The sequence below is a fragment of the Embiotoca jacksoni genome, unplaced genomic scaffold (assembly GCF_022577435.1).
Source record: "Embiotoca jacksoni isolate LCO1_2020_lvr unplaced genomic scaffold, fEmbJac1.0.p SCAF_6, whole genome shotgun sequence".
In the NCBI taxonomy this organism is placed as follows: domain Eukaryota; kingdom Metazoa; phylum Chordata; class Actinopteri; family Embiotocidae; genus Embiotoca; species Embiotoca jacksoni.
Genome location: NW_027185414.1, coordinates 5,327,001 through 5,340,165, shown reverse-complemented (window position 1 = coordinate 5,340,165; position 13,165 = coordinate 5,327,001). Strand labels below are relative to the sequence as shown.

Genomic DNA, 13,165 nt, shown 5'->3' with positions numbered 1-13,165 from the left:
TTTTACTCACAGAAATGTGTCTCTGTGTCTCTTAAACTTTTTCTGAAATATTAATGTCCCTAAAAGATTGTATTTTTTTAGGAAGCAGAAGCCTATTACCATTTTTCTTTGACCTTGTGACATTGCCACATGTATTGCCACTGTAATTATAAGGCTAACAGGGCTCCCTCCATCCGTTTCAAAGCTTGAGCGGGTGAGGAGTGTATGTATTGTTCAGCTGATTTAAATAATTGGTGTGGTTTACTTAAAAGGGTGCCAGAGAGAAAATTATGTTAATGGAATAATTTAAAAGGAAGTTGGAAACAGATAGCAAGCCGACCAAAGTCTGTCCTCCTCTCTTTTGTTATGACTTCAGATGAGTTTTGCTCCAAGGAAACTAAATTATCCTTCTCCGAAAAAGAGATGGTCAATGTCGTTTACACACTCGAAGGAGCTTAGCTAGTAAAACCACTCTGGAATTTGCACTAAGACTGTGAAACAAATTAACTTTTCTGTTTGATGAGTCCTCTTTCTGGGAGTTAATTGCACATACTAATCCAGACATTTCTTCTGTGGGAATGTGCGTGTGAGTACAGTAGGTATGGATGTTGTTTTTATGAGATCTTAAGTGTGTGTGTTTCTCTACAAAAACTATTACTTTCTACCTGTTTAGTTGCTGCTCCTCTCAAAAAAACAAACCATAGAAGCGAGTGAAGTTATTATAGAAATACCACTTATGGCCGGTTTATCCGTTCAGTCAGGCAGAACAGAGGTTATATTACAATGTTATAAAATACCCTGTTGGTAAAGAAGAGAATCATGATTTTAATTGTAAAGGTGAATGAAAACCACTATTAGCTAGAAGCAATCTGCTAAAGAGAAAGGTGTATTTGACACTAATGATGTTCTGGTTGTAAGTTTTGTGTAGTCCTAAATATGTGTGTATGTGTGTGTGTGTGTGTGTTTATCCTTCACAGCTAAAAAGTTTGGAGTTACGGAGGTCCCCATGGAGGCAGTGACGTTCATCTCGCACGCCACACAGTCACGACTTCGGACTGTGGTAGAAAAAGTTTCGACTATCGCACAGCACCGACTCGACTCCTGTAAGGTAGGGAGAATGCACCTGTATAACACACACACACACACACACACACACACACACACACACACACACACACACACACACACACACACACATATATATACCCAAAAAGTAGAGATGTCCTAAGATAACATCTTTACTGCTAAAGCCTGTCAATGCATTCTTTTGTAACTGATAATTGTTGTGAAGCCACTGCACTCCAGATAATGCACTCCAATAATAATTGTTTTTGGAACCACTTGGCCTGTTAGCTAATATATAGCCAACCCTGACAGACTAGGATTGTCCCTTTTTATTCATAATTCATTGGATGTATGATACACTTTATTGACTATGTATGAATGTGTGAATATTTTTGTTTGTTTTCCTTTCAAAAAAAGAAAAAAAAGAAAAAAGAACAGAAATCATAATTCAGCTTATCACTTACAAACAAACACAACATGGTCAGACCACATTTAACCTGCCAAGATATACATCTGCTGCTGTGTCGTGAGCACATTTTAAAGCCTAAACTATGGAAGCTGGCTTGGCTCGGGAGGCTGTGGCTCAGTCGGTAGACTGGGTTACACACTAATCGGAAGGTTGGTGGTTCTGTCCCCAGCGCCTCCTGTCCACTCCTGCCTAAGTGTCCTTGAGCAAGACACTGAACCCTAAATTGCTCCCGATGGTGTACCATCGGTGTGTTGTAAGTCGCTTTGGATAAAAGCGTCAGCTAAAAGAAATGTAATGTAATGCTAGCGGACTAACTAAAGCACTATATGTTTTTTTTAATTAAAATTCCATGTCATTTCCTTCAGTTAATACCCTTTTACTCAGTCTCTTTTTCACTGTATTGCTATTTTCCATTGCAATAATACAAGCAAGATCATAAACAATCAGAATTTCCTGAATTAGTGTTAAATTCCCACTCCGAGGATGGATATTGACTAGATAGATATTGAAGAGCAATTTTGCAGGTCAAAGTTCAGTCAGACTGCATTTGTTGTGAACCGAACAAGGTGGACCTCCACTTATGAGTGTTAGTAAATTTAGCCAACCTATGAAAAAGAAACCATTGAAAAAGAATGGGAAACAAAATCTGGCGTGACTGTAACCATATTCGACTACGCGGTTTCCATTCAAATCAGCTTAAACAAATTACATATTCGGTTGAATTCATTTGAACTTGATTGGCTCATTTAAAACTACTGTAGTTATTAACTTTTACAAAGCAATACCACCAAAATTTGTAAAAACACTTTTTTATGAAAAAAAAAAATGATTTATGGTCTTCATACTGGAAAGCTGAGGGAGCCAACATTTTTTGTCTTCTTCATGTAAGAATTAGGGCAGGAGAAATGCCACTTTGTGCTTAACTACCACTAACGCTATCAATAAGCATTAACAAAATTAATAAAATCTTAATGACATGCATCCTAGCATGCAGCCAGTGACATCCTGTTTATTCAAATGTTATGAAACACTGAATCTGCCACTGAATTAAAAAAAAAAAAAGCAGACACAGACATACACTTGGACAGTTGATTTGCCGAACTACATGATTTCAAAGTTTCTTTCTAAACTTTTGTTGTTATGTAAAATGTGTGGCAGCCATTTCCGTATATGGACAGATATTTATGTAGGAAAAAATACAGTAAATATTGGATTAAAATTCTGACGGGATTTTAAAACACTCAAGTTGGGAAAGAAACTTAATCGGGCTGTTGCAGCACCCAAACATGAATGTGTGCTCCAACATTCAGACACACAGAAGCATGCCCACGAATGCATATTTCTTCTCTCTTACACATGAAGTCACAAATAACAAAATGTACCACTAAAGTAAACACATAAAAGTTCATCTTTTAAGTTGTGAGAACACAGGAGCTCAGAATTTTCAGTCCGTCGCTCAAAACTTCACGTATTAAAGAACTTCTAAGTGCCCGTCTATGTACACCTACGTACTGTTCTTATTATTGGTGACTTTACCTCCCATATCCCTTGAATCTAACTATATAACCACATTTAATTGGTGTACATTAAAGCACAGATCCATCTGAACTACAAGGCTAAATCTCTGTATTGTTATGAGAACTGGGGGAAACTTTGAAAATGTGTTTTTCCCTGACGCCAAGGCGGGAGGATGAGGAGGAGGGAGGAAGAACGTTGCCACAGCTGTCCCCATCTTGTGTTGTGCTTCTTCTCTCAGTTCGTTCTTTTCCCTTTTTTTGTGGTTTTGTAAATGAGGTGTGTGTGTGTGAGAGAGAGTGAGGGAGGCATGAAGCTCTGTGAAGCCACTCTGTTGACATCAGCGAAAAAAAAAAAAGACAAAGCGGCCTTAAAGAGCAGCCGGGCTTCGGCAGGAGAGGCGTCAGGAGCTACGGCAAGAATGCAGGCTCAGCGCTGCAACAAAGACGAGAGAGGCTGGATGAGAGGGAGATGAGCCTCCTCTGATGTGTCTTTGTGCTCTGTGCCACTCAGGCTTCTCTCATCCACTCGTGGAAACACACACACAGACCTAACACACACACACACACACACACACACACACACACACACACACACACACACACACACACACACACACACACACACACACACAGATGGAGAAGTGAGTGATATAGAAATCAAGCACGAGACGAGAACAGAGACATACAGTCACACACACAAACATGAGAAGTAAGCAATTATCCTATTAACTTTTGATGACCTACAAAAGTTGTTTTTACACTTGCCTTCCCATTTCCCAGGTGGGAGGTGATGCGGCATGTGCAAAGAGAAGTGTTGTCTGTAAACAGAAAAAGTTCAAGTCTGTTGATGTGTTCAGACTGGTGGTGTTCCAGTTGAGCTGTGACTTAAAGTTGGGTTTCACCAAATGTGCAGTGAAAACTGAGGGTAATATTACACTTCCAAGCCAGGATACTCCTCATCTACTTATTGACTGTAGTCATAGATTGTAATGGTGGCGTTAATCCATTGTGCGTTTGTTGTATGAAAGCTATATGAGTATGTTTAACTCTATTATGTTTACACAAAGATCATCAATACATAGAATAAAGATCACACCTGATCTGAGCCAAATGTTTTATAAACTTCATGTCAGAAACATGTATTTAAGTTTTTATGATAATAGTGAATGTAGTTGACAGTGTAAAAACAATATTGCTTGTAGTGTGTTCGGCTCCAATAGGCTTCAAAGAGTTTATAGCAACGTTCAGCCCATTGTTAAGCCGTCGAGACTCATCGCTCTCATGTTAACATTTTTGTTAAATAGGCTCTTAAAAATCCTCCAACCAATAGAGCAGACAGACAGTTTGCAACAAGCTACTGAAAATAGTGGCTCATTTTGCAGGTTAATAACCAACAATAAAACGTGAGCTAAAAGGAGAGTGAATATTGGAAACAAATCTCCAAATGAATGACAACGTTTCTCTGTAACTGTTGGATGTATAAATAAGCAACTGTTTTCTCAAAAGTTTGCATTGTCAACTTAATCAAAGTGTTTCCATGAATTCTTAAAGCACACAAGTAATGTGATACTTTCATTTTCCAGGTATAGTCTTTTCAATTTTGAGGATTTGTTCTTTGGACTGTTGGCTGAACAAAATAAGTAATTTGAATATGTCCTATTAAGCTCTGACCAACTGTGATGTCAAGTAATCACAGTTTTCTGAGACAGAATTAATTGAAATATGAATATTAAGGAATTAATTAATAAGGGAAATAACTGTTGGAACAACAATCTCATTATACGACCACTGTGTAACACTACTGTAATTTAAAAACTTTGTGAATTCTCCTTAATGTATGGCAGTAATTACCAAAACTGATTACTAATTATAGTGGCATTAGCAATTGTTTGGTGACTGGGGGAGAATTCATTACTTAAACTAGGTCTCCTCAGTGCTGTATTTCTGTGATATCCTTATAAATATTCTTCAACCCTTCTGATGTAGTTTCCCTTTTGATTTTGAGATATTTCTGAAGCGACGACGGCCCAGAAGTTTTGTAAGCTGTGGCCAAAGCTTCAGAAGCCGCCACTGAACGGGGCCGTCGCAGTAATTGTCTCTCTGTCTGCTTGTCAGGACGACGAGTGCTACGAGCAGTCTGCCGACGTTCGCTCTCAGCTTCGCTTCTTCGAGCAGTTGGAGAGAATGGAGAAGCAGAGGAAGGACGAGCAGGAGAGAGAGATCCTTTTGAAAGCCGCTAAAGTAAGTTCTTGTCACCTCACCATCCTGCTACGTGTGTGTGCGTGCGTGCGTGCGTGCGTGTGTGTGTGTGTGTGTGTGTGCGTGCGTGCGTGTGTGTGTGTGTGTGTGTGTGTGTGTGTGTGTGTGTGTGTGTGTGAAAGTTGTTGTGTCTCCCGTGCAACAGTGTGTGCTTGTGTACTGGTGTGTGTGTGTGCATGTGTGTGTGTGCATGTTGCTCTTGTGCAGGCCCTGACAGATGAATTAGAGTGTGACACCAGTGGATGGAGTGACCTCCCCGTGTCCTCTCAGGCTCCTGGCCCCAGGGCTCCTCTGTCCCGGCTCTTCCTCCCCGGACACAGCGAGGAGAGAGGGGGGGGAATCCGTACACTATGCAACTCACACACACACACACACACACACACACACACACACACACACACACACACACACACACACACTACCTGCAAAACATTTGTCTCATCACAAGCCTTGACAGCTCAGGTGAAACAGAGCATCAGTTTCACGTTTCAGAGTCAGATCACATCAGTCAATCTATCGGTATATATATCCAGCTTTTACATTCGTTTTTCTAGACATCTGGTGTTTTTAGGCTTTTACAGGGAAACACTACGCACAGAAAGTGATCCATTTTTAAAATTTTGTTTGGAATACAAATAATTAATAATCATGAGCAGATATACATGTAGATGCTTAGTTTAAACTGTATCAACAGAAATTAATGAAGGAAAAAGGGTCACAACTGGCAGCCCTGCTGAACTGACAGGTTAGCAGCTCAAATACAGTACAGCAATAACACATGAGTATCTAAAATGCTGCAGGACAATACATGAAATTGCAAATTTTACAGAATAGGACTTTAGCCAATAAGAATTATGCATTTCTTTTCCAAAAGTTTGCCAATCAGCAAAAAAATCGGAAAAGGTGTAACTGTGTGAGGGCTATTTAAAAGTCAATACCTGCACGCTGACTCTGAGCAACATTTTTTCCCCCCCAAAAAAGATGTTTCAAACCCAGTTGTATCCTCCTATGGTCATAAATTGTATTTGATCTGTGGCTTGGAGTCGATGTAGCAGGCGATACTTTTTCCAAATCCAAAAATCCATCATCCGTGAATCAACATGCATCATTTGCACACATTTGACTAAACTCAGGGAAATGGCGGGAAGAGAATACTAGACATGTTTGATGGGTGTGTCAAGGAGAGTGCACTTCATCTTAACTGTTACACAAATCATCTCAATACAATAAACATGTGAAACAGAGCACAGTTCATATCTAATAATCTACAAACCCTAAAAATTATGTTGATTCTGTTTTTGTGCATTTGTGTCAAAAGCTTTTTGCTGTCTATTGTCATTTACTGTATACACTGTCATCTGGCTGCACGTATTAAACTTCATTTATGTCTAGTCACACTCAGATATGAATCACATGACATGATATTAGACTGTTTATTAGCTGTTGTAGCTGAAACAGTTTGTACAGTTCAGACTTTGTAATTTGCCCTTCACATTTGTGTGCCAGTGAAAATATAATTCAATAAAATATACAACAACAAACTTTCACAAATGGTGCTCGGTCAGGTAACATTATGTGGTTTGTACACTCTGGTGCTTTGTATCAAGGATTTAGTCCTTCAGAAAGAAGTAGGACAGATTTTTTTTTAACAATTCTAGTATGTAGGTGACCTTTTGTCCTTCAAAAATATTCAAAATTGTCCCAGAGTGCAGGTTATTTTAATCGTGTTAATAGATTGATCTGATCACTGTACAGTTCAGTCAAATAAACATGCTTGATTTTGCAGCGGCTTCCCTCACAAATCGTGATGCAATTTGTGGAGTTTGATGTGATTGTTTTTCACGTCAAAATTACGGGAATTAGCAAACATTTTACAAATTGTTTAAAACTTTATACAGAAAGAGTCATTTGTAATCCCTTCCTTAAAAGATTACTTTTCATCACAGAAATGGCTAGACATGTTTTAGTCCTCTCTTTTTTTTGTGTTCTCTGAACTTAAAGAAGCATGGGCTCAAAAAAAACTCCAGAGTCATGAAGCTGTGCGTAACAGATACTGTAGGATTATGCAGTTGCCTAATTCTCATGATGAGATTACATTTCTCATAAACCTTGTCATTTCCTGTTTTGCGTTTTTTTACAGTCAGAAATGATGTGATGAAATTATGAGAGAAGTTGAATAGCCTAGCTGACTGTAAGAGAGGAGTTATGCCTTCAGCAGATCTTCCACTGAGAAACTCTACTGCTGAGAAATCACAGGAATTTTGCAAAATTGCAGGCTCCTGCAAATTTTGCGGAGTTTAGTTGAATTAATTATTGCGACACTTATATCCTAAAGGGACTGATTGTAGCTTATAGCACATGAAACATATAGAACAGGAGTACATGTAGCGGATGATCACTAACTGTAAAGTTATGAAAACTATTAATTTCTATTGGGATTGAAACAGCCACCTGTCCAGTATCCTGACTCCAGCTCTCTGCATGTACAGACATTTGTCTCTCAGTAAAAAAAGGTCTTCACATTTATAAAGATCACCACTGTCCAAAAAAAAGAGTGAGGGAATCTTTTGCAAATGAAAATGCCCCGCAGTGCAACATTAGCAGAAAGCTAGGTTAATTTAATTAATTTTGAATGGAGCCAATGTCCCACAGTAAAGATTCTCATTGCAGCACACCTCACTGTCTTAATTGCATTATTATGCTCCAGTCCTGCCATGCAGGATATTAGAAAATCCGCTAGTTGATGAGCGCCTGGCCACCAAACCTTATGACCTGTCTGTTTTTTCTTTTAGGAACAACCAGTTATGTCTCAGCCACTCGGTTGTGAAAAAAGACATTGGCTCAGCAGGAAAGGACACTCTTAAAGTGTGTTGTTTAAAAAAGGAAAAAGTACAGCTTTTAGATCCTCTTCGTCAGCTCCCAGTTCTACATGGGTGAACACTCTAATCTTTTTTTTTTTTTTTTTTTACTGTGGAAAGCTCTCTTTATTAACAGGATTAGTGAAGAACTTTTGCAAATGTAGCCAAGTTCTTGTGGGAAGGGCTTAACTCGGGGCTATTTGGATTGCATGAGCCTCGTTGAGAAAAGTTTGACTTCACCTCAGAGCCATGTCGATTTTGGCTCTTGTTGCCATGGCGTTTCAGTTCAAGGAGAAGTTTGGAAAGCAGATCTTTTCCTGATGATTTCACGATATATATTACACAAGCAGTGCCTGATGATATACCAGTAGTTTTCCTACCAGTTATTTCATCTTTTTCTTCCATTCTGTAGATTTGTATGGGCACAAACATAGTTCCCACATCTGTTTTATTAATATGGTGCCTTTGGTCTCTGCAGACATTATAACAGGCTGATTCAAGAGAAAACAGCAAAAATCCATCTCAAAACACTTAAATTATGTTAGAAAGTGACTGATGGTCTAACTTGTTTTTAGTTTAGAATTTTCTTGCTGCCACTGTTAAATGTAATGATTTTACTGCAGTTTCTCTCAAATCTAACACGGTTTTGCTTATACACACACGTCCATCACAGAAAATGTCAAAACTCTCAATAATACTCCACATTGTAATGCAGTCAGAATAAATATTGCATAAGTGACTCATCTGATGTACAATTTTATAAAGAAAATATTTGATATAGCTAATTAGTTGGTGGATATTCATTGATTTCACATTCTGCAATTTGTAAAGGAAAAAAAAAATATCAGCATTCATTCACATACTTATCAGTAATTACAGCAAGAGTAATAACAAGTTTCACCCATCAGACTTAATATTTGGCAGAATATATTTGGCAGAATATTCAATAACAGGCCAACTTTTTTTCCACATACAGCCCATAGTTTAATGAAACAAGTACAACCCTGTGGTGATTTTATTCAGTCCATCTGGACGATGTTAAGCCTGGAATACATTCACTATCACAGATTGATGACGGTGTATTATTCAAGTACAGTCCCCTCCACTATGCCTAACCCAACAGAGCTTGTCAGCATCCGGTCCCCTTCTCCCCTCCTCTCTCTCCTGTAAGTGGTGAAAAACCAGGGCAGCTGACAGAGGAGATGTAAAGCATGCCAGTGGCACTGCTGCCCTTTGTAAACAGTCCATCTGTACCTACCCCTCCCACTTCACTTCTCCGCCCCGCCACCACCCCACCCCAGCCTGCCTCTTCCCCGCTCGAGCGCCCGCTAATTTGACCTCCTGAATAAGAAACCCACTGAAATAATCCCTTCCACTCCCCGTCTCCTCTCCTCCTACCCTTCTTGACACCCCTCCCCCGTCGGCCATTTAGAAATATGACTCAAGTCTTGAGGGATGCTCCGGCCGACTGGAGGGCAAACACATTAGTCTTAGTTGAGATACCGACCAGTACGTGAACTGCCTGATATATTTAAAACCAATTAGCAGGAATGCTAGGAGGAGCAGCAGCTCTCCGTCCATAACACAGAGAGGATGAGGAGGGGGAGGCGAATGGAGCGTCCTGCTGAGGAGGGAGGCCCGGTATTTGCTCTGATCGATTTGGTATTAGAAGTAAAAACAAAAACATGGACCTACATGATGAGCCTTTAGCGATGCGTCATCGAATAAAACAAAGCTATTAAAGCACATATAGGACTGAAGCCCAAATACGTGAGACATTAAGTCAAAGTTATGTTTGCACAAAAAGGATCATGGACCTGACCTAATTTTTGTTAATGCAACAAAAAATATAATTCTGCAGATTATGTCTGGATTCACCAACAACCCTCAGTTAGCATGTAGAACCATAATCTGCCTGTATCGCCTGCAGTGGTCAGCTGTACATGTACATTTGGCTGTGTGGTGAAGGATTCCCAGGGACAAGTACATTCACCCAGATCTTAGCTGCTGATTAAAATAGAAGTGCTGTGTTGTTACACCAGGGACACACACACACACACACACACACATACACACACACACACACACACACACACACACACACACATACTCCAATGCAAAAACATAACAACGGATAGCCACACTGGCTCACAGTGACACACAGACAGCCACTGCCACTGATAGTCACCAACATCCTTCCCCCTGTGTGTGTGTGTGTGTGTGTGTGTGTGTGTGTGTGTGTGTGTGTGTGTGTGTGTGTGTGTGTGTGTGTGTGTGTGTGTGTGTGTGTGCTGGCTTGTGCAGAATTTTTAATAACCTCTTTTGATTAGAATCCCCCTCCAGCGGCTTATTTAGGGCTGGATTTGGAGCGGGTTTAAAGGCCACTGCCCCCCGGGGGGCGCTCCATTGCACTTCTCTGAATTCAAATACGATGTCCTTGACACCTCTGTATCCTGTTCCCATTTTGCACTATTTTTGCTGCAGCAGCAACAGATGAGTAGGGAAGGGGAGGTTGGGGGTTGGTGTAGTGGGGAGGTGGGCTCCTTAAACCAGCTGTTAACCTGTGTTTTTTCCCTCCTCTTTTTACTCCTCAGAGTCGCTCTAGGCAAGAGGACCCAGAGCAAGCTCGGCTGAAACAGAAAGCTAAGGAGGTAAGCTGCGGCGGAGATCATTACCCTTGACATTTCCCCGACTCCAGCATATTAATTTTTCATGCCTCACTACATATGTAATGCCATTTAAAGTCGGACTTAAAAAAGTTTGAGGAATTATTCGCGCCGATTGATGCCCCGCTTGTGGAAAATGATTTTCGGCACACCAAAGACCCCTCTTCCCCTCTTCTTTTTTTTTTTCTTCTTTTCTTCATCTATATCTGCTTCTTCTTCTTGCACCAGTTTGAATTTTGACAAACTATTGAAGACCTGCCTTTCTTGGTAGATGGGTTATCAAAAGAAAGGTGTACACGGGTAACAGTAGTAGCCTCCTGATCACCAGTCATTCACATTCACTTTTTTATTTAATCTGAGATGCACATTTGGATTGATGAGTAAATAAGTTTTGTTAACACAGAAAAGTATAAGATCTCCCAACTTTTTTGGTGCACCCGCAAGTCTTTTTATTTCTGTTTGTAAGTTAGACCAGTTGCAACAATACCTATCTTAGTTTAACTGTAATAAGCACATGATGGACATTTTTAGATGCCCCAATTCATGCTCTGCATTAACTTCTACTACTACAAAGGAGTAAAAGAAGTTTTTTTCTTTTACAATAAGCCAAGGCACAACATTTAGCACCGCAAACTGGGAAGTATTTCAACTGATTTACTGCACTCCTCTTTAGTAGTACGGTGCTTTACCCGCTTTATCTCAAGTGCAGGTTTTGTATAGAATGAATCCCCAGTGGAGCAAAGAAAAGTAGACCACTCATCTTTTAGTGGATGGTTAATGTTGTTTACGCAAACGAAATAGTTCTCTCTCAGTGGAAGTTTTTTTTTGTCTTTTTGTTTTTTGTTTACACCAGAATCACTTCACTGGGTGCTTTCAGGATCAAGAGGATTTGTGTGGAGCTTCCATAGAGGAGTCTGGAAGATGGAAACGATAAATAAATGCCGCTTCACCTGTTGTTGCGTTTGTTAAAGTAGAACTTAAAGAGCAGACGTGGTTTCCTCTAAGTTGCTTACTCTTTAAAAAAAAAGAAAAAAAAAAAGCCTTTTATTCATGCAGGTAAAGTTTACTTAGCATGTACACACTTTTTCTCACTGACACCCTCATTTACACTCATGGACTTTTTTGCTTTTCCACCTGGCAGCTCCCATTTTAACATTATATTTTCTGGGTAATTGTAAATGATGTGCTCAAGGGCGACTCCTGCATTGTTGTTTGGCCAAAGTATTTCATTCTCAGGATGTTCTCGAAGCCAGTGTGTGAGATTGAACTTGTGACCTTCAAGTGACAAGTGGTCTTGGCTCACCTCGGGCCACTGGCAACGCTCTGTCTTTTCTCTGCGCCCGTCCTGGATATTTCTTTCTAGCAACAGTGAGCCCCTGCTGCAGTTTAGAACATTCACACTAGATCTCAGCCTACCCATAAGCCCCACATATGCAAATGAAGCAGCGTAATAGGCAGCGTGATAGGTTTGCCCCAGGGGCCATGTGATCAAAGTGGATCTCCTCCCTGTTAAGTGGCAGTCCGCTCGTCATCTGGATACGGCCAGATTAGTGCCTCGTGAGAAGATGCCGCATGCGTGTGTGCACATTTTCATCTTCATCTGGAATTTTAAGAAGGTGGTTTGGAAATTGTTACTTTATGTAATGCTTTCTCCTGCTAGATAGAAACAAGGGAGACTCACCAACCCCTTCAACTGCCCCCCCACCACACCTCCCACACACACACACACACACACACACACACACACACACACACACACACACACACACACACACACACACACACACACCCCTGTTCCACCCTCCCCTCACCTCTTTCTTTTTTGCTTAATGGCCGTCGTTTCTCAGCCCCCGTGCCTCTCCAGTTTTCATCACCTGACTGGCTCAAGGGGACAGAGCTGGCTGTTTGTGTCACTGCAGAGTCTGTCGGCAGCTCACACATCTGCGCAAATTTCATCAGGATAATGAGCCCGAGCTACTCTTCCAGGCGACGGGCAGAGGAGCCAGCCTCTCTTTAAGCCCCTCGCCGCCTGATCACGCACGCATATAAACACACACACAAAGAAACCACCACCAAACACTCGTCATTTTTGGAGAGATGGAATTACAGCATGTTATATGCTTTAACCAAGTGTCGGCATGTAAATTGAGCATGATTTTGTTTCTGAAAAGGCAGTGTTACAATGTGTTGTGAAAGTACTGCTGCAGACCTGAGTGTAGTCTGAAGGCAAAGCACCAGGTGTTAACCCATGACCAGCAAATCAATGGTATGAATGGTCAAGCTCAGGTTGAATTTCAAGTCAGTTTCATTTATACAGCCTCAACTCACAAAGAGTTTCAAAATATGTGCGGC

At 40.6% G+C, this 13,165-nt stretch overlaps 1 protein-coding gene across 3 annotated transcripts in view; it reads left to right on the top strand.

Moving 5' to 3' along the window:
• The window catches only part of LOC138212820 (transcription initiation factor TFIID subunit 4-like), a 91,740-nt gene that overhangs the window by 39,443 nt on the left and 39,132 nt on the right, over nt 1–13,165 (top strand). For all 3 annotated transcript variants that reach the window (XM_069173404.1, XM_069173403.1, XM_069173402.1), the window contains 3 exons: nt 957–1,087; nt 5,146–5,271; nt 10,742–10,798. In XM_069173404.1, coding sequence (XP_069029505.1) covers nt 957–1,087; nt 5,146–5,271; nt 10,742–10,798 — 314 coding nt within the window. The remainder of the gene's footprint in view (nt 1–956; nt 1,088–5,145; nt 5,272–10,741; nt 10,799–13,165) is intronic.